The sequence below is a fragment of the Callithrix jacchus genome, chromosome 4 (assembly GCF_049354715.1).
Source record: "Callithrix jacchus isolate 240 chromosome 4, calJac240_pri, whole genome shotgun sequence".
NCBI lineage: Eukaryota > Metazoa > Chordata > Mammalia > Primates > Cebidae > Callithrix > Callithrix jacchus.
This window is the reverse complement of record NC_133505.1, coordinates 95,778,965-95,803,679: the sequence shown is the minus strand read 5'-3', so window position 1 is coordinate 95,803,679 and position 24,715 is coordinate 95,778,965. Positions and strand designations below refer to the sequence as shown.

At 40.5% G+C, this 24,715-nt stretch overlaps 1 protein-coding gene across 5 annotated transcripts in view; it reads left to right on the top strand.

The window, feature by feature from the left end:
* MDN1 (midasin AAA ATPase 1) overlaps window positions 1-24,715 on the top strand; it is a 185,725-nt gene that overhangs the window by 76,820 nt on the left and 84,190 nt on the right. For all 5 annotated transcript variants that reach the window (XR_008480744.2, XM_008994773.5, XM_078369784.1 and 2 more), the window contains exons 32-39: window positions 1,061-1,205; window positions 2,965-3,094; window positions 9,220-9,438; window positions 10,585-10,782; window positions 11,498-11,706; window positions 12,639-12,761; window positions 15,183-15,380; window positions 24,451-24,558. Coding sequence is in view for 4 of the 5 variants with exons in the window: in XM_008994773.5 (XP_008993021.2) it covers window positions 1,061-1,205; window positions 2,965-3,094; window positions 9,220-9,438; window positions 10,585-10,782; window positions 11,498-11,706; window positions 12,639-12,761; window positions 15,183-15,380; window positions 24,451-24,558 (1,330 nt within the window). In the remaining variant the exon portion in view is untranslated. The remainder of the gene's footprint in view (window positions 1-1,060; window positions 1,206-2,964; window positions 3,095-9,219; window positions 9,439-10,584; window positions 10,783-11,497; window positions 11,707-12,638; window positions 12,762-15,182; window positions 15,381-24,450; window positions 24,559-24,715) is intronic.

Genomic DNA, 24,715 nt, shown 5'->3' with positions numbered 1-24,715 from the left:
TTGAGGTATAGTTTACATATCATAAAATGTATAATTCAGTACGTTTACAATCCCATGATGCATTCTTACAAGCTGTATGCGTAGAACCAAGTTACTGAGTTAGTGGTATTGCAGTAGAGAAAGAATTTAGTAATTGCAGAGCTAGCCAAGTAGGAGGACAGGAGTTTATTACTCATATTAGCTTCCCTGAAAATTTGGAAGATAGAGGTTTTTTTTTTTTTTTTATATATAGAGCCTTGCTCTGTTGCCCAGGCTGGAGTGCAGTGCTGCAGTCTCAGCTCACTGCAACCTCTGCCTCTCAGGTTTGATTCTTGTGCCTCAGCATCTTGAGTAGCTTGGACTACAGGCATGAGCCACTGCACCCTGCTCATTTTTGTATTTTTAGTAGAGATGGGATTTCACCATCTTGGCCAGGTTGGTCTCCAACTCCTGGCCTCAAGTGATCTGCCCACCTTGGCCTCCCAAAGTGCTGGGATTACAGGCATGAGCCACTGCACCCAGCCTACAATCTAGTTTTACAACATTTTCATCATTCAGTAGAATCCCTTGTGCCCATTACACTAAATTTCTGATTAATCTATTTTTTTGTCTCTGGAGATTTGTCTTTTGGGTGTTTCAGGTAAAAGGTCTCTTGTCTTACTTTGCATTAATGTTTTGAGATTCATTCCTATTTTAGCACATATTAGTTTGTTCCTTTTTATCCTAAATAGTATTGGCTATACCACTTTGATTATCTGTTCACCAGTCAATGGTATTTTAGTTCTTTCTAGTTAGCTATTAAGAATAATGCATGCAATGTGTTTATTAGCTTACAAGTTATTCTTTTTAAGACCAGTGCCTTAATAGGTTATAAGTGGAAAAGTTTCTTTCTTCATCAGAAATAGCCATTGTTACACAGGAATTGGGATGGTGAGTCATTTTAACATTTGTGATAGGAAACCATTAACTAAAGTAAAAATTTAGTAGAGAGGAGATGACTTTTTTTTTTAGAGAATGTCAAAGACCATAAAATCGAAAGATTATATAAGCCCTTTTCAGTGTTCTTCAATTTTTCTTTTAGTGTCCTTGAAGTAGAAAAGTCTCTGGTATTAGCCGAAAAAGGCTGTCCAGAGGACAAGGACAATGAAGTAGAGCTGTTGACTGCTGGGAAAAAATTTCGCATCCTAGCAACCATGAACCCAGGGGGTGACTTCGGAAAAAAGGAGGTAAAACTTTCCTGGTACACAAATTCTTTCTGGTTTATGACCTCAGCTTAATGGTACTCATAAATATAGCATGCAATAATGGATTTGGAATTTTATGTTGGGTAAAAATGTAAAAACCCAAAAATATTTTAAAATAATTTGGGTTAGAAAATTCTGACACAAATATCCCCTTATTTGATATCTCACTTTGTGTATGTGCTTGAAATGTCATTGTTACAGTCACCTTGCCTAGCCCTTTACTTACGTATGTTACCCTGAGAAAGCTCTCACAAGCTCTCCAAGAAAGTTTTTATTGTAGTTTTAGGGATGAGAAGAGTTTTATCTGAAATTTAAATTAAACCTCTGTTTTTAAGAGTCCACTTTCTTAAACACACTTTTGCTTTCATGAGTGGTTTTAAAGTGACAAAAAAAGTCATAGCCAAGAAGCTCTTCTGGTTTATAGCTGGAGTTGATTTGTTCTCATAATGGTTAGGTCACTTTCTGACTGCTGGTAAAGTAATGAGTAGAGGGCAGTTCCTATGTTCAGAGGGTTGTGTTCAGGTATATATAGGAACTAACAACCTTGTTGGTTTCTGGCTCCAGAAACCTTTCAGTGAAGAAGTCAGCACTGTGTGCTGGATCCCGGTCTGTTTAAAGTTAAGAAGAGAGTCCTGTAACAGGGCAGGGATGATAAGAAGAAACAGAGAGGTTGATCTTAAATGAGGCAGTTAAGAGTCTTGGTAATTTGGTGGGTAGCTGAAATGATATTTTGGGCCTAGGTTTCCTCAGTGGCATAAGAAGAAAGATTATCTCTGTGCTTCAAGATATGTTCTAAAGAGAGGGAATAAAATACATCACATTCAAAATATAAAAACTGGCTCCTGAGCAAGTAGAAATGCCACAGAGAGGTCTGATTTAAAGGGCGTGTATATTAACTTGCCTGTCAAATTATCTTGTTTTCTTTAAGTCAAAGCTTGCCGACTTTTACCCAAGGGAAAGTAACTTTTTAGTTTTGTGTGCTTAATAAGCAGAGCAAGGCAGGATGCTGGACACCAGAGGTACTGGTTGTCTAAGATACTGATAAGGTCCACACATGAATTCACCAGGCATTACTCCGGGGTCTCTCTGTGGTAGACCAGATAGATGATCATCAAGTAGAAGGAAAATAATGACAAAGTTATCAGACAAACCAATAATTATGCTTATGAAGCACTGGCAGACATTTGTGAATAATGTTAACTGACCTTTTGGAAGGAAAAGGAACCTACAGGGGCAAAGGCCCTAAGACTAGAGCAGCTAAACAATTTCATGTTATTCAAAAGGTAGAAAAAATATATTTTTTAAATTGCACTCCTTTTGAGCCACATAAAAAAAATTTCCTCCTCCTACGTCAGACTGCCCTCCTCTATGAGAAGATAGGTGTTTGTTTTCTCTGAAGTATTATTTAGAGACCTGATACAACGTAAAGATAAAGTAAAAGGAAGAATCTCTGCTTAAGGAGAAGAGTTCAGGTTTGACTGGCACTGGCTGGCTTCCATCACTTAGTCTGTCAGGCGTCTGACCATGTCTATTAAGAAAGTGATGATGCTGCTGGAAGGTGTCATGGAATGTAAGGAGCCAAGACAAAGTACATCTTCAATTAATTATATCTGGTAGTAGAAATAATGAAAGAAGTGTGTAGTATTTGCTGGACTTAACAGCTAACAACGTTTTTTCAAGACTTGTTTTCCAGCTTTCCTTATAGTTTAAAAATTCACATTGGAGTTTGTGTTTCTTATAGCTGTCTCCTGCCTTAAGAAACCGGTTTACGGAAATATGGTGCCCTCAAAGCACAAGCCGCGAAGATTTAATTCAGATAATCAATCATAATCTTCGTCCAGGATTGTGTCTGGGCAGAACAGATCCTAAAGGTGAGAGTTTGCAGGTGGCGATGGTAGTATTGTGTCATAGCAGGGTTTGTGTTCGGAGTTGAGGGATCTCTTACAGGACATTAGCCCTATATGTATATGGTACGCTATAAGAAGAAAGGAGATAGATAAATGAAAGTAGACAAGGAGAATATGGCACTATTTGTTACCTTCTGTTAAAGTGTCCCTTCTTCATGTTGTCATTACCACCTTGACACAATGTCTCTAGAATTTCAACTGCATTTCTTTTCTTTCTTTTTTTTTTTGAGACAGAGTCTCGCTCTGTTGCCAGGCACCAGGCTGGAGTACAGTGGCATGATCTCAGCTCACTGCAACCTCCACTTCCTGGGTTCAAGCAATTCTCCTGCCTCAGCCTCCGGAGTAGCTGGGACCACAGGTGCGCGCCACCACCCCCAGCTAATTTTTTTTGTATTTTTTTAGTAGAGATGGGGTTTCACTATGGTCTCGATCTCTTGACCTTGTGATCCGCCTGCCTCGGCCTCCCAAAGTGCTGGGATTACAGGCTTGAGCCACCGCACCCGGCTTCAACTCCATTTCTTTATTTGTCGTCAATGAATATGTTATTGTTTGACTCTATTAAGTTTTTAATTTTTTTTTTGGCTGGGTGTCGTGGTTCACGCCTGTAATCCCATCACTTTGGGAGGCCAAGGCAGGCGGATCACCTGAGGTCAGGAGTTTGAGACTAGCCTGGCTAACATGGTGAAACCCCGTCCCTACTAAAAATATAAAAATTAGCTGGGCAACTGTAATCTCAGCTACTTGGGAGGCTGAGGCAGGAGAATCATCTGAACTAGGGAGGTGGAAGTTGCAGTGAGCCGAGGTCGTGCCATTGCACTCCAACCTGGGCAACAGAGCACTCCATCTTAAAAAAAAAATAAATAATTTTTATTATGAAAAATCCGAAACATAAGGAAAATAGATTAGTGTCCATAGGCTGGAATTAACAGTTTAAAATATCCAATAAGAGTCCATACTCTGACTATATATCTGTTTGTTTTTGAAGCCTACGATGAATGCATATATCTTTGATATTCAGTGGAGTAAATTTAGAACCCAGGTCTGGTTGAAAGACTAAATACATAGTTTTTTGGATTATTTTTATAGTCTTAAGAAATATAAAAAGATAACTGCTTCTTTGAAATCAGAATTCATGGATATATTCCACTTTTTTTTGAGTCGGAGTCTTGCTGTCTCCCAGGCTAGAGCTCAGTGGCATGATCTCTGCTCACTGCAATTTCTGCCTCCTGGATTTAAGCGATTCTCCTGCCTCAGCCTCCCGAGCAGCTGAGACTACAGGTGTGTACCACCATGCCCAGCTAATTTTTGTGTTTTTAGTAGAGATGGGGTTTCACTATATTGGCCAGGCTGGTCTCGAGCTCCTGACCTTGTGATCCACCCATCTTAGCCTCCTAAAGAGATTACAGGCAAGAGCCATCGTGTTTGGCAGGATATGTTCAATTTTTTAAAGGTATCCTAAACCACATTTTCAAAAATGAGTAGGGTAGCTTTGAAGAGCATCTAATCTGCATGGAACCCATTCTTATTTCTGGTGTTTTAGGGAAGACAGACTCTTTAGTCAGCTGAGCAAAGACTTCTTTTGAAGAACAGCCCATGGTGTACTACCACATTTGTAGGTATACATGGTGTTGCTTGAATGGCCAGAGTTGAACTACCTTTGTTCTCTCCAGTCTCTACCAACATCATAGTCACCCAGTGACACAAGAATTGACTAAGTGTATAGCTAGTTGAAGATTCATCTGGAGGGCTTGTTGAAATGCAGCTTGCAGGGCCCCACACCCAGTGTTTCTTATTCAGCAAGGGCACAAGAATGTGCCTAACAAGGCCTCAGGTGATGCCACTAATGTTGGTCTAAGGCCCATGCTCAGAGCTTTGGAACTCAGACCCTGTAACTCTAGGTTGTGGGCTGTTTGCAGTGGCACATTTATTGTGAGAATTCCAGTATAAGAAGGAGTATAATACAGACTTTTGGAGGGGTGGGCTGGAGTGCAGTGGCTGAATCACGGCTCACAGCACTCTTGACCTCCTGCGCCCAAGTCTTTCTCCTGTCTCACTCAGCCTCCCAAGTAGTTGGCACTGTAGGCATGCACCACCACGCAAGGCTAATTTTTATGTTTTTTTGTAGAGGGGTTTCACCATGTTGTTCAGGCTGGTCTGGAACTCCTGGGCTCAAGTGATCCACCTGCTTTGGCCTCCCTAAGTGCTGAAACTACAGGCAGGAGCCGGGAGGCCAAAGCAGGCCTGAAGACAGAAATCGTTAATCAAGTATGGTTTGTCTTTTGGCTTTGTGTTGGGGCTGGATTCCTTCAGGAAGTTACCTCTACATCTCCTGTGGGCTGTGCTTATTCTTTTCTTATTTGAATTGTGATAAGAATGACAGAGGGTTTAACGCTGTCACGACCGTGCTTGCTGCCTCACCAGTGTGCTCCATGCAAGTATGGGAGCCCTGAGAACTTAACTCTGAGCCCCACAGCTTGTTCTTCAGGAGCTTGTTTACTTCAGGCTCTCTAGGCTACACAGCAGCAGACTTCCCAGGCAGGCATTAGAGACCTTGAAAGGAGCAAGGTGAATAAGGGAAATGTGGCTTAATAATTCACAGCAGTTTTATTTTCTGGAAATAGATTAGGAAGGCACAACATAAAAACTTCTTTAAAAAATTGTGAAATATAAAACAGGAAATTAGACATAGCTTGTTTTTAGATTTTCTTTAAAGATAGCTAAGATTTAATGAATTGAGTATTTTAATGGATAATGTCCTTCTAAACTGAATTCTGATTCTATTTGTAGTACTTACATTTATTATTTTAATGAGAATATAAATAACACTGTGGATTCTACTTAGTTTCTCTAGTATTTTTAGTTCACAAGTCTCTGTAGTAGTATTACCCATATAGTCACAGAATGAACAAAAGATTCTAATAGCCAGGCATGGTGGTGCATACCTATAATCCCAGTCTTGGGAGGCTGAGGTGAGAGAATCCCTTGAGCCTAGGAGTTTGAGATTATAGCAAACTATGATTATACTGTTGCACTCCATCCTGGGCAACAGAGGAAGACCCTCTTTTTTATTTTTTTAAAGAATCTGTGAAATTGATTTGTTTAAAAAAAAACTTTACTTGGGCCGGGTGCGGTGGCTCACGCCTGTAATCCCAGCACTTTGGGAGGCTGAGGCGGGTGGATCACAAGGTCAAGAGATCGAGACCATCCTGGTCAAAATGGTGAAAGCCCATCTCTACTAAAAATACAAAAAATTAGCTGGGCATGGTGGTGCGTGCCTGTAATCCCACCTACTCAGGAGGCTGAGGCGGGAGAATTGCCTGAACCCAGGAGGTGGAGGTTGCGGTGAGCCAAGATTGCACCATCGCACTCCAGCCTGGGTAACGAGAGCGAAACTCCGTCTCAAAAAAAAAAAAACTTGTGAAAAGCACATGAGCTGCTTTTTACAATCTCAAAATTTTATAAACAATACTTCTGTATTACATTGGTTAATGTACCAACTATTGGTACATTAGCTAGTACTTTAATGAAGCATTCTATTTCATTAAAACTATTGTTTACAGTGATTTTCTTGAGTTATATTCTAAAAGTGGAGATAAGAAACGGTACAGTTCTCCTTAGGTAAGGGCAGATTTCCTCTCCAGAAAGATGGTATCATTCATAACACTGTCTGCAACGTAGTGCATGTGCCTTCTTGTCACTGTCCCTCCATCAGGGAGTTTTCTTTTTTCTTCGAGACAAGGTCTGGCTGTGTTGTTCAGGCTGGAGTACAGTGACACAATCTCGACTCACTGCAACCTCTGCCTCCCAGGCTCAAGCCATCCTCCCACCTCAGCTTCCTAAGTAGATGGAACTACAGGTGTACACCACCACGCCCAGCTAATTTTTGTGTATTTTGTAGAGACAGGATTTTGCCAGATTGACCAGGCTGGTCTTGAAGTGGGATTACACATGTGAGCCATGGTACCTGGTCTCATTTAAAAAAATACAATGTAATCCATTATTTTATCCTTATTAGTTTAGTGGAGATTTAAAATTTCCTTGTCTTTTGTTATTAGTGACATAGAACATTCTTTGTGTTTTATTTTTATTTATTTTTTTGAGATAGAGTCTCATTCTATTGCCCAGGCTGGAGTGCAGTGGTGCCATCTCAGCTCACTGCAACCTCTGTGCTCAGGTTCAAGTGATTCTCGTGCCTCAGCCACCCAAGTAGCTGGGACTACAGACACATGCCATCATGTCTTGCTAATTTCTGTATTTTTAATACAGATGGGGTTTTGCCACATTGGCCAGGTTGGTCTTGAACTCCTGGCCTCCAGTGATCTGCCTGCCTTGGCCTTTCAGAGTGCTGGTATTACAGGCAAGAGCCACCGTGCCCGGCCTTTATTTTAAGTAAAGTAATCATTTCGCATTTGGTATTCATTATGTCTTTGGGGTGATACTCTTTATTACATTTATCACAGTTTTTAACATTCTGTTACTTTTTCATATTTGTTCTAAAAATACATATGTGAATCTGTTTATTTTGATCTTGTTTCTTCAATAGTCATAATTTAATTTCTCTTAATGGATTTTTTCATTTTGATTTTTTTAAATTTACCTTGAATTAATTCTTTTCTGAAGTATGGATCTGAGTACTAGTATTTACTGTAGTTGTTGAAATAACATTTGATTTCTTTCCTTATTGTTACTGGATTTTCTCCCTTGCTTTGTCATTTTAAGCTCTTTTTAAAGAGTTGTGGGTTTTTTTATAATTAGTATTCTTCCAATCAATTACATTTTTTCTAACTAATTCACAATATATAGAGCTTTGGAGGCTGTTGCTGTGCTTTACATTATAGCAATGCTTCCGTCACAGCTTTTCTTTCTTTTCTTTTTTTTTTTTTTTTTTTTTTTGAGACTGAGTCTTGCTCTGTCACCCAGGCTGGAGTTCAGTAGAGCGATTTTAGCTCACTGCAACCTCCACCTCTTGGGTTCAAGTGGTTCACTTGCCTCAGCCTCCTGTGTAGCTGGGACTATAGGCATGTGCCACCACGCCCGGCTAATTTTTTTCTTTTTTTTTTTTTGAGTCAGAGTTTCGCTCTTGTTACCCAGGCTGGAGTACAATGGTGCGATCTCAGCTCACCGCAACCTCCGCCTCCTGGGTTCAGGCAATTCTCCTGTCTCAGCCTCCTGAGTAGCTGGGATTACAGGCATGCGCCACCATGCCCAGCTAATTTTTTGTATTTTTAGTAGAGACGGGGTTTCACCATGTTGACCAGGATGGTCTCGATCTCTTGACCTCGTGATCAACCCGCCTCAGCCTCCCAAAGTGCTGGGATTACACGCATGAGCCACCGCGCCCGGCCCTTTTTTTGGTATTTTTATTAGAGACAGGGTTTCACCGTGTTAGCCAGGATGGTCTGGATGTCCTGACTCATGATCCACCTGCCTCAGCCTGCCAAAGTGCTGGGATTACAGGTGTAAGTCACCATGTCTTAAGTCTACTATTGACTTAAGGCGTTTTATGAATTCTTGATGTAATTGAGATTTATTTGAATCCAGACAAATATTATCTGATAGGAAATGTGATAATTAGAATATTCAACTTGATTCATGAGGCAAAATTTGTGAACCCCCCTAATTTGCTGAATTCTGATTGCTGCATAGATGTAAAAAAAACCCAAAAATTTGAATGAAAGCCATTGAAAAGATGACATTCCTTATTATATTGAAGCAAACATTTATTTAAAATACAAATAAAACTATAAGATATAACAAACTTTGCATATTTTCTAAAATAATTGTGCTAGAAGTGTCTGAACTCTAATTAACTGAATACTTCTTTGAACTGTTTGCAAGTCAGTGTCTAAAACTATAATTCCCAAGGTTTTGTTTTTGTTCTTTGGATAGGGATGGATTGCTATTAATCCCTTCAGTATTCTATCAAAGCTGCAGATTTCTTTTGTTAGAAAAAGCATTTATGTATATTCACAGAACTTTTTTAAGAAGGAGCAGAGACCCCTTTTAGGCTATCTGTATGCCCCAGGTTATGAACTTTTGTTAGGAAATCTCTACTAACAACAAATGCTTTTTTTATTTCTTGTGTTTAGGGTCCGACATAGCTGAAGTGATGCTGGATTTCATTGACTGGCTGACCCACCAAGAGTTTGGCCGAAAGTGTGTGGTCAGTATCAGAGATATCTTGTCCTGGGTCAACTTCATGAACAAAATGGGGGAGGAAGCTGCTTTGAAAAGGCCTGAGAGCATCTCCACTGTGACATCTTTTGTCCATGCTGCATGTCTGGTGTACATAGATGGAATAGGTTCAGGTATGTTGTCTGGTAGCTTGTGGGGACAAGTGCTCGGGTAGAGGGGCATAGAAAAAGGAAGCCCAGGCCTCTGACCTGTCTGTTTTATAGAATCAGCTGAACATTTCCAAAACTCAGAATGGCTTTCCTTTTTTTTGTACTCTTTGAAAGGTGGTTGGCACACAAGATATGCTACAGCTTCTCAAAGCCTATAAACCAGGTACTTAACAAATGTGAAGTGGTGATTATGATAAAGACTTCTGAAAATGTCTTTGCTTCTGAAGGACTGGCTACTTATTCCTTTTTAAAAAAAATTAATTAAGTTCTGGAATGCATATACAGAATGTGCAGGTTTGTTACATAAATATACTTGTGCCACGGTGGTTTGGTGCACCCATCCACCCATCATGTAGTTTTATGCCTTGCATGCATTAGGTATTTGTCCTAATGCTCTTCCTCCCCTTGCCCTCCATCCCTCAACAGGCCCTAGGGTGTGACGGTCCCCTCCCTGTGTCCATGCGTTCTCATTGTTCAATTCCCACTTATGAGTGAGAACATGCAGTGTTTGGTTTTATGTTCCTGTTTTAGTTTGCTGAGAATGATGGTTTCCAGCTTCATCTATGTCCCTGCAAAGGACATGAACTTATTCTTTTTTATGGCTGCATAGTATTCCATGGCATATATGTGCCACATTTGCTTTATCCAGCCTATCATTGATGTGCATTCGGGTTGTTTCTAAGTCTTTGCTATTGTGAATAGAAGAACCGGCCAATTTTTAACATGAATAGTCATTTTTTGATAGTGGGCCTGAATATTTTGTTTTAAGTTTATTTTAATGTCATAAAAATCACTATGATTTGGTTTTTCAGTCATGAAGATTTGAAATATAAATCAACATGGTTCTGTATTAGGTACTCTTCTAGGCTGACTTATTATTGAGTGACTGGAGTACTTTACTGAATGAGCTGCTGCTTAATTGATGATCCATAGATTGGGGCTGGGTGGGTGTCACACTTCTTTTTTAGGACTGCTTACGCTAGAAATCACATTTAGGCTGCAGTTTTGTCGAGGCCTATTTTTTCCAGGAACCTGTACTGAGCTCCTGCTGAATGGTGGTGAAGCTTGGTGTTGTGCTGTTGTGTCATGGACTGATCCTTTGTCTTTTAGGGGTAACTTCGTCTGGGTTTGGTACAGCCCTCTTGGCACGAAAAGAATGTCTGAAATTTCTAATCAAGAGGCTTGCCAAGGTAGTACGACTTACAGAATATCAGAAAAATGAATTGAAGATTTATGACAGAATGAAGGCCAAAGAATTTACTGGGATAGATAACCTTTGGGGAATTCATCCATTTTTTATACCAAGGGGTAAGAATGATTTTTTTAAAAATGAACTTTTTTTTCTATAGATCATAGATACTTGGCTTTTATTGTGACTTAGTTTTAATGTGTAATGCTCATATTTTTGTACTAAGTGAGTTAGATTCTGACTTGGGACTTAACATAATTGTGTAAATGGTTGAAAATACATAACTGGCATATAAAAATAGGGGGAAATAGAGACTTCAGTCTATAAATAGATTGTCTTATACATTGCTTATCTTTTTATTATTTGGTTCCCACAATAGGAACTTTCCTTTAGTAAAGCTCTAAACTCTACTAGTGTTGACAATAAACTTTTAAGTGGCTTGTAAAGACCAATTTAGCCCATAATGTATCTTAACTATAGAACTGTACTATAGCTTACACTTGCTTTTAAGGAGTACATACAGTGATTCAAGTTATAGGTTGTGAAAGGAGAGGTGTATATTTGCAATTAGACTTATGTCCATGTATGTGTATAGGGGATGGAGAGATCTGTATAGTAGGCACAATTGAAGAAAATGTGCCACTGGCTATTCCTATAAAGTATTCTATGGATCTAAAGGTGAACAATATTGAAATAGGGATTGAACATTTTCGCCGCAAATGGTACCTCAGTAACTGATAGGCCACGTGGTCAATGCTGAAAATCCTGAGTTGTTGTTTACATATGATTTGGCGATATCCCGCTTATACATGGCTTTCCTTTTCTCCACTTAAGGACCTGTCCTACACAGGAATAATATTGCAGACTATGCACTCAGTGCAGGGACCACTGCTATGAATGCACAGAGGCTCCTAAGAGCAACAAAACTGAAGAAACCCATTCTCCTGGAGGGTTCCCCTGGTGTTGGCAAGACAAGTTTGGTGGGAGCATTGGCAAAGGCTTCAGGAAATACCCTTGTTAGGATCAACTTGTCAGAGCAAACGGTAAGTTCAGTCATCTTGCAGCTGATGGAGATAGCTATAGATAGTAATGTCTGTGCCAATTTATAATTTTCTAATCAGAAAGCGTTATATTATCAGTATGTTCAAATTTTTCTTTCTTTTTTTTTTGGAGAGAGTCTTGTTCTGTTGCCCAGGCTAGAGTGCAGTGGCATGATTCTCCTGCCTCAGTCTCCTGAGTCACTAGGATTACAGAAGTGCCACCACGCCTGGCTGATTTTTGTATTTTTAGTAAGACAGCGTTTCATCATGTTGGCCAGGCTGGTCTCAAACTCCTTATATCAAATGATCCAGGCCTTGGCCCCCTCGAAAGTGTTGGGATTACAGACATAGGTCATGGTGCCTGGCCTGTATCCTCGAATATTTCATATCATAATAAGGACCACAGCAATATGACCTTCCAAACTAAATCTTCTTTGGATTTGTTAATTGCTGACACCTAAAATATTAAATCTCTGCATGCTTTATTTGAAGTCTTTTTTGAGAGAGAATTATCTACTTTGCTATTTATTGTACTATAACCCCACTTAATTTTTTTGCTTAAATTAAAAAAAAAAAATTACTTTCAACAATCGAAGGAAAATATGGTACAGATGACAAATTGAATCAGAATCCTTTGGAATGGGGTTTTGTTGTTTTTTTAAGCTGGCAGTTGAATTCCAAGTTCAGCCAATGTTCAGAACTATTAGTCTAGAGCACCAGCTCAAACTGATTGATATATGAGCATGTTGAAAAAGTTCTTGGGATATGTTTGGGCTCCTAGTAAACAGGGCTGGGATTGGTTAGTTCATCCTGGGTATAGGAAGGAAGAGGAGTGGTGCCAGCCCCAAGTATTTGTCATTTCAGATTTAGGGTGTTAGAATCTAGTTGATTTTTTAAGTAATATTGGCTTTTCTCCATTTCTTCTCCTTTCAAAGGACATCACAGACCTGTTTGGAGCAGATCTACCTGTTGAAGGTGGCAAGGGAGGAGAGTTTGCCTGGCGTGATGGCCCCTTACTGGCAGCTTTGAAGGCAGGCCACTGGGTGGTGTTGGATGAGGTAAGGGGCCTGTTTGTTGTGCCCAAGATGGATCATGTGTGTGAGGAGCAGTCATACTCTTCACAGCTCCAGGGCATTTCTCAGTGGATCATCCCACTGATGACTTTTCTCTAATGTAAAGATCCTCTGTAGTTTCCTTTAAGAAAGAATAAGGAAGATCACTTGGCAGAATACACATACAGAAGCCCCTGTGCATAATGAAACCTACAGACTCTTCCACCATTTAAAGTTATCCGTCAGAGGAAGACTGCATCATCACTAGTTTAGTCTCTGGTAGGCTTGCTGTTTCTGCATTTATTTCAGAGGCATTTTACGAAGAGTGTCAACTACCTCATCTTTTATTAGTGCACAAGAAAGACCGAGGAAAGATACAATTTGACCTACCAAAATGAGAAAATGATCAGTTATAAGTGCGTATTGGGTAAATTATTCATCAGAAGGAAGAACAGAGCATAAAACATGCTAAATACTGAATCTCTGACAGCTAGTGATATAGAGCTGGGTCAGTTTGGGGTGTACAGTATTCAGGAAAAGGCTAGAAATATTTGTGGAGCTGAAATGATTTGAGTGATGTGCCACAGGTGAGACTTTGGACACAGGCTGCAACAGGTTCCCCAGGTTCAGACTCCTGGGTCCAAACATCAGAGAGGGTGCTGTGGGACTCCTCTCTGCTGAGCTTTCTGCCTTTTATTTTGGGATAACAAGGAGAGGGAATTCTTTTTCCCTTTTTTCAGTTTTTTTTTTTTTTTTTAAAACAGAATGTCTGATAGAATATAGCCAGGAAAAGAGAAAGCCTAGTTTTAAAGCTGAAGGCTACTGACCATACTTAGCATTTAGTGGAATTGCATTCAGGGACTGCAAGACATTCTAGATTTACAGACACACCTAAGAGCGGCTTTCTGTTTGGGAATATACAGAGGTGTTTGTGCTTGGTAGTGCTTATGTAAACATGATGCTTGAAATTCTAATGTAGTATGCTCTGATTTTTACCTGTTTGTATTTTATTAATTTGTATTTTCCCAATCTCCTTTTTTTTCTATGTTACCAAAAACCACACATGCTTCCCATCCCTGAGCTCTCAACTACTCATCTGAAGACTTCCATTCAGCTCTTTTCATTTCTGGCACAAGATCCCCTTGTAATTGTTCTTGTTTACAAATTTGGTGGAAATTAGCTGTATTAACTCACTTCATGTTGTTTATATTCTGTCTTTGAAACTCGTTGGAGATTTATTCAGTGTTTGAAATGGGAAAGTGTTTAAAGAGTTAGCAAACCTTGTCTATTCTCTACAATGAGTGTTACATGTCTTCTTCTTTACTTTTCTTTTTTATTTTTTAAGGCAGAGTCTCGGTCTGTCACCCAGGCTGGAGTACAGTGGGACATTCTTGGCCCAGTGTAACTTCCTCCTCCCGGGTGAATCTCCTCCCTCAGCCACCTGAGTATCTGAGATTACAGGTGTGCATCACCACACCTAAGTTTTGTATTTTTATTAGAGACAAGGTTTTGACATGTTGGTCCAGCTGGTCTTGAACTCTTGGCTTCAAGTGATCCACCTGCCTCAGCCTTCCAAAGTGCTGGGATTATAGGCGTTAGCCACTACGCCTGGCCAATTAATGTTATGTATCTTAAAAACTCAGATTGTGAAAATGAAATATCTGTGTATTGGCAAAAATTTTTTAAGTTATTACTTACAGAGCCGGTTAATATAGGTGCATATAACGGATACAGTTTAACTTTTAAGAAGATTTTTATCTTTAAAATTTAATTTGAGCATTTATTTAGTTTGAAGATTAATATGTGTATATATATAACATATACATATTTGTATATATATGTCTATACACTTATATGCATTTTATTTAACATATACATATGTGTATATGTTATCTAAAATACCAGCCAAAATCTCTTTAACATACATGTGAAATAAAGAATGATAGAATTGGACCAGGTACAGTGGCTCATGCCCATAATTCTAACGTTGAGAGGCTGAAGTTAGAGAATTACTTGAGCCCAGGACTTGGGACCTTCCAGGACAGCATAGCAACACCTTGGCTCTACCAAAAAAAAATTAGCTGAGTGTGGTGATGCATGCCTGTGGTCACAGCTGTGCAGCAGGCTGTGGTGGGAGGATCTCTGGAACCCTGGAGATGGAGGTTCCAGTGAGCCATGATCGTGCCACTGCACTCCAGCCTGGGTGACAGAGTGAAACCCTATCTCAGAAAAAAGAAACAGAATAATAATAGAATGAATACAAACAACTCATAACTCAGCCTAAAATATACAAGGTTATGAATATTATTTGAAATTCCACCTTCTGAAGATAATACCACCTTTCTTTGCTGCATATTATCCTCATGCTTTTTGTTGCAATTGTACAGCATATTTGAGACAAATATATGTACTTTCTTTTTTAAATAGCTTAACCTGGCTTCTCAGTCTGTATTGGAAGGACTCAATGCTTGTTTTGACCACCGAGGAGAAATCTATGTGCCTGAGTTAGGAATGAGCTTTCAAGTTCAGCACGAGAAGACGAAGATTTTTGGGTGTCAAAATCCCTTTAGACAAGGAGGAGGGAGGAAAGGCTTGCCCAAGTCTTTCCTTAACAGATTCACTCAGGTAAGATTTGCTGTTGCCACAGAGACCAAAGATAGACTGTGAGGGGATAAGACTACTATCACGAAGCCTTTAAAGATGTTCACTATGAGAATTAGCTTAACAATACTCTTTCTTGTCCTTATGTGATCAATAGTAATGCAACTGATTCCCATCATTGCTACTGTCCGTCTTTTGTCCTAGAGCAGTAGATGTATTAACAGTTGGAAGAAAGTTCCCCAGCCTCTTTAGGATTCTATTACTGTGCACTCTGGGATGAAATCCAATCTTGGACCTTTTCAGTTGTCCCTCTGATCTATTGAAACGTATAAGAAAAATTTTCAATGAAAATAATGCATTTTAACTAAAGAAAAGTAAGAAAGAACAGGAAACTACCATGAAGAATAAGAATCCACTACTCCCCAGTCAGTCATTATTAACACTTTGGTTTCTTATGCCTTTATTCTTACTTACAGAGGGGTACATGTATTTGTCTATGCTTACTTGTTTTAACAACAGATTTTCAGAGTTTGGCCAATGTAGAGGCTTGGAAACGCCTCTGAATTTCTTGAGTGCCTTTGCCCCTTATGATTAAGAATTTGCTGAGTATCTTTTAAGAAGGTTTCATTGGCTGGGCACAGTGGCGCATGTCTGTAATCCCAGCACTTTTGGAGACCGAGGCGGGCAGATCACCTGAGGTCATGAGTTTGAGACCAGCCTGGTCAACATGGCGAAAATCCATCTCTACTCAAAATACAAAAACTAGCCGGGCGTGGTGGTGGACGCTTGTAATCCCAGCTACTCAGGAGACTGAGGCATGAGAATTCCTTGAACCCGGCAGGAGGAGGTTGCAGTGAGCTGAGGTTATGGCACTGCACTCCAGCCTGGGCAACAGAGCGAAACTCCGTCTCAAAAAAAAGACCAAAAAACAAAAAGAATGTTGCATTAAGCAAATTTTCAGGCTGGGTGCAGTGGCTTGTGCCTGTAATTCCAGCACTTTGGGAGGCCGAGGTGGGTGGATCATAAGGTCAGGAGTCCAAGACCAGCCTGGCCAAAAGGATGAAACCCCATCTCTATTAACAATACAAAAAATTAGCTGGGCATGGTGGCATGTGCCTGTAATCCCAGCTACTCAGGAGGCTGAGGCAGGAGAATTGCCTGAACCCAGGAGACGGAGGTTGCGGTGTGCCGAGATCACACCATTGCACTCCAGCCTGGGTAACAAGAGCGAAACTCCGTCTCAAAAAAAAAGGAAAAGAAAATACAAAAATTAGCTGGGCATAGTGGTGGGCACCAGTAATCCCAGCTACTCAAGAAGCTGAGGCAGAGAATTGCCTGAACCTGGGAGGCAGAGGTTGTAGTGAGTTGACACTGTGCCACTGCACTCCAGCCTGGGTGACAGGGTGAGACTTCGTTTCCAAAAAAAAGAGAAATTCAAACATACAGAAAAGTTGAATGAATTTTATTGTGAATACACACATCTACCACCCAGATTTAAAAGCATTTTAGATTATATATAAGAAATTTTTAATAATGTAGTTTTTTTTTAAACTGCATTTTAGGTTTTGGGGTACATGTGGATAACATGCAAGATAGTTGCATAGGTACACACCTGGCAGTGTGATTTGCTGCCTTCCTCCCCTTCACCTATATCTGGCATTTCTCCCCATGCTCTCTCTTCCCAAATCCCCATCCCCCCACTGTCCCTCCCCTATTCTCCCCAACAGACCCCAGTGTGTAGTGCTCCCCTCCCTGTGTCCATGCGTTCTCATTGTTCAACACCTGGCTATGAGTGAGAACATGTGGTATTTCCTTTTCTGTTCTTGTGTCAGTTTGTTGAGAATGATGTTCTCCAGGTTCATCCATGTCCCTACAAAGGACACGAACTCATCATTTTTGATGGCTGCACAATATTCCATGGTGTATATGTGCCACATTTTCCCTGTCTAGTCTATCATCGATGGGCATCTGGGTTGATTCCAGATCTTTGCTATTGTAAACAGTGCTGCAGTGAACATTCGTGTGCATGTGTCCTTATAGTAGAATGATGTATAATCCTTTGGATATATACCCAGTAATGGGATTGCTGGGTCAAATGGAATTTCTATTTCTAGGTCCTTGAGGAATCACCACACTGTCTTCCACAATGGTTGAACTAATTTACACTCCCACCAGCAGTGTAAAAGTGTTCTATTTCTCCACATCCTCTCCAGCATCTGTTGTCTCCAGATTTTTTAATGATCGCCATTCTAATTGGCATGAGATGGTATCTCAATGTAGTTTTGATTTGCATTTCTCTAGTGACCAGTGATGATGAGCATTTTTTCATATGTTGTTGGCCTCATGTATGTCGTCTTTTGTAAAGTTTCTGTTCATATCCTTCGCCCAGTTTTTAATGGGCTTGTTTGTTTTTTTTCTGTAAATCTGCTTTAGTTCTTTGTAAATTCTGGATATCAGCCCTTTGTCAGATGGGTAAACTGCAAAAATTTTTTCCCATTCTGTTGGTTGCCGATTCACTCTAATGACTGTTTCTTTTGCCGTGCAGAAGCTGTGGAGTTTGATTAGGTCCCAGTTGTCTATTTTGGCTTTTGTTGCCAGTGCTTTTGATGTTTTGGTCATGAAGTCCTTGTCTACGCCTATGTTCTGAATGGTTTTGCCTAGATTTTCTTCCAGGGTTTTTATGGTGTTAGGTCTTATGTTTAAGTCTTTAATCCATCTGGAGTTAATTTTAGTGCAAGGTGTCAGGAAGGGGTCCAGTTTCTGCTTTCTGCACATGGCTAGCCCGTTTTCCCAACACCATTTATTAAACAGGGAATTCTTTCCCCAATGCTTGTTTTTGTCAGGTTTGTCACAGATTGGATAGTTGTAGATATGTTGTGAGGCTTCTGTTCTGTTCCATTGGTCTATATCTCTGTTTTGGTACCAGTACCATGCTGTGTTGATTACTGTAGCCTTATAGTATAGTTTGAAGTCCGATAGTGTGATGTCTTCCGCTGTGTACTTTTTGCTTAGAATTGACTTGGCTATGCGGGCTCTCTTTTGGTTCCATATGAAGTTTAAAGTGGTTTTTTCCAGTTCTGTGAAGAAGGTCATTGATAGCTTGATGGGGATAGCGTTGAATCTGTAAGTTACTTTGGGCAGTAGGGCCATTTTCACGCTATTGATTCTTCCTAACCATGAACACGGAATGTTTCTCCATCTGTTTGTATCCTCTCTTATTTCATTGAGCAGTGGTTTGTTTTTGTCCTTGAAGAGGTCCTTTACGTTCCTTGTTAGTTGTATTCCTAGGTATTTTATTCTCTTTGTAGCACTTGTGAATGGCAGTTCGTTCTTGATTTGGCTCTCTTTAAGTCTGTTATTGGTGTATAGGAATGCTTGTGATTTTTGCACATTGATTTTGTATCCTGAGACTTTGCTGAAGTTGCTTATCAGTTTCAGGAGATTTTGGGTTGGGACGATGAGGTCTTCTAGGTATGCAATCATGTCATCTGCAAATGGAGACAATTTTGCTTCCTCCTTTCCTATTTGAATACCCCTTATTTGTTTTTCTTGCCTGACTGCTCTGGCTAGAACTCCCAGTACTATATTGAATAGGAGTGGTGAGAAAGGGCATCCTTGTCTAGTGCCAGATTTCAAAGGGAATGCTTCCAGTTTTTGCCCATTCAGTATGATATTGGCTGTTGGTTTGTCGCAAATAGCTTTTATTATTTTGAGATACATTCCGTCAATTCCGAGTTTATTGAGGGTTTTTAGCATAAAGGGCTGTTGAATTTATTATTTTGAGATACATTCCATCAATACCTAGTTTATTGAGGGTTTTTAGCATAAAGACCTGTCAAAGGCCTTCTCTGCATCAATTGAGATAATCATGTGGTTTTTGTCTTTGGTTCTGTTTATGTGGTGAATCAGGTTCGTAGACTTGCATATGTTGAACCAGCCTTGCATCCCCCGGATGAATCCTACTTGATCATGGTGGATAAGCTTTTTGATGTGCTGTTGCAGTCGGCTTGCCAGTATTTTATTGAAGATATTTGCATCTATGTTTATCATGGATATTGGCCTGAAGTTTTCTTTTCTTGTCGAGTCTCTGCCGGGTTTTGGTATCAGGAAGATGTTGGTCTCATAAAATGATCTGGGAAGGATTCCCTCTTTTTGGATTATTTGGAATAGTTTCAGAAGGAATGGTACCAGCTCCTCTTTGTGTGTCTGGTAGAATTTGGCTGTGAACCCATCTGGAACTGGGCTTTTTTTGGGTGGTAGGCAAGAGCCTACCTCAATTTCTGAATTGCTGCCTCAACTTCAGATCTTGGTCTATTCAGGGTTTCTACTTCTTCCTGGTTTAGGCTTGGGAGGATGCAAGTGTCCAGGAATTTATCCTTTTCTTCCAGGTTTCCTAGTTTATGTGCATAGAGTTGTTTGTAATAATCTCTAATGAGGGTTTGAATTTCTGTGGAGTCTATAGTGATATCCCCTTTATCGTTTTCTATTGCATCTATTTGGTTATTTTCTCTTTTCTTTTTTATTAATCTGGCTAGTGGTCTATTTTGTTGATCTTTTCGAAAAACCAGCTCCTGGATTTATTGATTTTTTTGCAGAGTTTTTTGTGTCTTTCAGTTCTGCTCTGATCTTAGTTATTTCTTGTCTTCTGTTAAGGTTTTGAATTTTTTTGATTTTGCTCCTCTAGTTCTTTCAATTTTGATGATAGGGTGTGAATTTTGGATCTTTCCACTCTTCTCATGTGGGCACTTATTACTATATATTTTCCTCTAGAGACTGCTTTAAATGTGTCCCAGAGATTCTGGTATGTTGTGTCTTCATTCTCATTGGTTTCGAAGAACATCTTTATTTCTGCCATCATTTCATTGTTTACCCAGTCAATATTCAATAGCCAGTTGTTCAGTTTCCGTGACGCTGTGCGGTTCTGAGTTAGTTTCTGAATTCTGAGTTCCAACTTGATTGCACTGTGGTCTGAGAGACTGTTTGTTATGATTTCCGTTCTTTTGCATTTGCTGAGGAGTGATTTACTTCCAATTATGTGGTCAATTTTAGAGTAGGTGTGATGTGGTGCTGAGAAGAATGTATATTCTGCATATTTGGGGTGGAAAGTTCTGTAAATGTCTGTTAGGTTTGCTTGTTACAGGTCTGAGTTCAAGTCCTGGATATCCTTGGTAATTTTCTGTCTGGTTGATCTGTCTAATATTGACAATGGGATGTTAAAGTCTCCCACTATTCTTGTGTGGGAGTCTAGGTCTCTTTGTAAGTCATTAAGAACTTGCCTTATGTATCTGGGTGCTCCTGTATTGGATATATTTAGGATCATTACCTCTTCTTGTTTTATTGATCCTTTTACCATTATGTAATGTCCTTCTTTGTCTCTTGATCTTTGTTGTTTAAAGTCTATTTTATCAGAGACTAGGATTGCAGCTTCTGCCTTTTTTTTGCTCTTCATTTGCTTGGTAAATCTTTCTCCATCCCTTTATTTTCTTTATTTTTTATTTTTTTTGAGACGGAGTTTCGCTCTTGTTACCCAGGCTGGAGTGCAATGGCGCGATCTCGGCTCACCGCATCCTCCGCCCCCTGGGTTCAGGCAAGTCTCCTGCCTCAGCCTCCTGAGTAGCTGGGATTACAGGCACGCGCCACCGTGCCCAGCTAATTTTTTGTATTTTTAGTACAAACGGGGTTTCACCATGTTGACCAGGATGATCTCGATCTGTTGACCTCATGATCCACCCGCCTCGGCCTCCCAAAGTGCTGGGATTACAGGCTTGAGCCACCGCGCCTGGCCCCTCCATCCCTTTATTTTGAACCTTTGTGTAGCCTTGCATGTGAGATGGGTTTCCTGGATACATCACCCCGATGGGTTTTGGCTTTTTATCCAATTTGCCAGTCTGTGTCTTTTAATTGGGTCATTTAGCCCATTTACATTTAGGGTTAATATTGTTATGTGTGAATTTGATATTGCCATTTTGATGCTAGCTCGCTGTTTTGCCCATTAGTTGATGCAGATTCTTCATTTTGTTGATGCTCTTTACCATTTGATATGTTTTTGGAATGGCTGGTACTGGTTGTTCCTTTCTATGTGTAGTGCCTCTTTCAGGAGCTCTTGTAAAGCACACCTGGCGGTGACAAAATCTCTGAGTACTTGCTTTTTTGCAAAGGATTTTATTTTTCCTCCACTTATGAAGGTCAGTTTGACTGGATATGAAATTCTGGATTGAAAATTCTTTTCTTTAAGGATGTTGAATATCGGCCCTTACTCTCTTCTGGCTTGCAGGGTTTTTGCTGAGAGATCTGCTGTGAGTCTGATGGGCTTCCCTTTGTGGGTAACCTGACCTTTCTCTCTGGCTGCCCTTAGCATTTTCTCCTTCATTTCAACCCTGGCGAATCTAATGATTATGTGCCTTGGGGTTGCTTTTCTTGAGGAATATCTTTTTGGTGTTCTCTGTATTTCCTGGACTTGAATATTGGCCAGCCTTGCTAGGTTGGGGAAGTTTTCCTTGATAATATCCTGAAGAGTATTTTCCAGCTTGGATTCATTCTCTTTGTCACATTCAGGTACACCTATCAAATGTAGATTAGATCTTTTCACATAGTCCCACATTTCTTGGAGACTTTGTTCATTCCTTTTTACCTGTTTTTCTCTAATCTTGCCTTCTTGTTTTATTTCATTGAGTTGATCTTTGACCTCTGATAGCCTTTCTTCTGCTTGGTCTATTTGGCTGTTGAAACTTGTGCATGCTTCACGAAGTTCTCCTGTTGTGTTTTTCAGCTCCATGAATTCACTTATATTCCTAAGTTGTCCATTCTTGTTAACATTTCGTCAAATCTTTTTTCAATTTCTTAGTTTCTTTGCATGGGGTTAGAACATGTTCTACCTCACAGAAGTTTCTCATTACCCACCTTCTGAAGTCTGATTCTGTCATTTTATCACACTCCTTCTTCATCCAGCCTTGTTCCCTTGCTGGTGAGGAGTTGTGATCCCTCATAGGAGGAGAGGTGTTCTGGTTTCAGGTGTTTTCCTCCTTTTTGCGCTGGTTTCTTCCCATCTTTGTGGATTTATCCACCTGTCGGCTTTGTAGTTACTGATTTTCAGATTGGGTCTCTGAGTGGACATCTAGTTTGTTGATGATGAAGTTATTTCTGTTTCTTAGCTTTTCTTCTAACAGTCTAGCCCCTCTGCTGTAGGACTGCTGAGGTCCACTCCAGGCTCCGCTTGCCTGGGCATCACCCGTAACAGCTCCAGAACAGTAAGGGTTGTTACCAGTTTCTTCTTCTGCTATCTTTGTCCCAGAATGATGCCTGCCAAATGTCAGTCTGATCAGTCCTTTGTGAGTTGACTCTTTGGATATACAGGGGTCAGGGAGCTGCTTGAGGAGATTGTCTGTCCTTTATAGGAGCTCAAGTGCTGAGCTGTGAGTTCCGTTGTTCATTCAGAGCTTCTGAGCAGGTACGTTTAAGTCTGCGGTAGCAGAACTCATAAACCCCTTTTTTTCCCAGGTGCTCTTTCCCGGGGAGTTAGGGCTTTATTTAGGAGTTTTCATTGTGTCATTGACTTTTTTTTTCAGGGCTTCCCTGCCCATCAAGGAGGCAACCTAGTCACTGTCTGCCTGCAGAGGCTTTTCTGAGCTGCTGTGGGGTCCCACCCTGCTGCCGTGTGAACTTCCCTGCAGTCCTGTTTATATGAGTGTGGTTAAAACTGCCTCAGCAATGGTGGCCCACCTACATAATGGCAGGTTGCCTCGGCAATGGCGGACTACCTCCATGGGGGGGAGGGCCTCGGTAATGGCGAACACCCCTCTTTCACAGAGCTGGACCCTCCCCAGTTCAGCTGTGCTTGCCGTAAAACTCTCAACCCAGAGCGTTTCCAATTGCTGGTTTTGTGTGTGGGGGAGGGTGGGGGGTGGGACTCACCGAGCCTGATCACCTGGCTCCCTGCCTCAGAGCCTGTTTTTTTAAGTCGAATGGTTGACTCTTTCCCAGGTGTTCCAGTCGCCTCTGAAAAGGCACTGGTATCTATGTGATTTCCCCGTGCAGCGACCCACTGCGCTGGCTGAAACTAAGGCACTGAGATTTGTGGTGCTTTTTTGCCCCGGAATCTTCTGGCCTGGCTCCCTGTTTCAGTCCCACTTTTAATCAGATGAATGGGTAGCTCTGCCTTCCCAGAGCTCCAATCGCCAGCTTAAAAGGGCAACCAGACCAGTGTATTTTGTACGGAGAACCGCTGCATCAGGGCGCTGGCAAAACAGCTGCGCCGTCCAAAACAGCCATGCTGGTGACCCGTGGGGCTCCTCTGCCTGGGAATCTACTGGTGTGTGGGCAATAAAGATTCATCTGGAAATGCAGTGTCCACTCACCCTCTACGCTTTCACAGGGAACTATAATCCTGAGCTGCTCCTAAACCGTTATCTTGGATTTTCTCCAATAACGTAGTTTTTATTAAAACACGTGATCTGCCCACCTCAGCCTCCCAAAGTGCTGGGATTACAGGCATGAGATACTGTGCCCAGCCTGATAACAGTTTTTAGAACATAAATTGCATGTATCTTTTTTCTTTCTTTCTTTTTTTTTAGGATAGATCTTACTCTGTTGCCTAGGCTGGAGTGCAGTGGCTTGATTTTGGCTCACTACAGCTCCTGCCTCCTGGGTTCAAGTGATTTTCCTGTCTCAGCCTCCCAAGTAACTGGGATTATAGGCATGTGCCACCACACTGAGCTAATTTTTGTATTTTTAGTAGAGACGGGTTTTCACCATGTTGGCCAGGATGGTCTTGATCTCTTGACCTTATGATTCACCCACCTTGGCCTCCCAAAGTGCTGGGTTTACAGTTGTGAGCCACCGTGCTCAGCCTTTTTTTTTTCTTTAATTCACTAGAAGAGACCTTAAAAACAGAACGTCTACTGTGCTGTATTAAGATTTTATGATTCTTTGTCCTCAAAATGCAAAAAAAGAAATTTCTGTAACTGAAAATCATATATATTTCTCATGTATTGTTACTTGGTGTTAAAGATTTTACATGATAAGACATAGTAGTCATTTCTAGTGTTTGGTGAAGAGAAACAAAGGCATTTCTTCATGTTATTTTTGGATTTTCTAGGTCTTTGTTGATCCCCTCACAGTAATTGACATGGAGTTCATTGCCAGTACTTTGTTTCCAGCCATTGAGAAAAATATTGTTAAGAAAATGGTTGCCTTCAATAACCAAGTAAGTACCTACACGTATTGGTTCTTTCTTTTTCTTGCTGTGTTTGAAACCAGCATTTTTTCAACATAGGGTTCTACCAAATTATTAGGATCTCTAACTAAAAACAATTAGGCACACTAAATAGTGGAGGCTTCCAGTAATTTATTTCTGTGTTGTG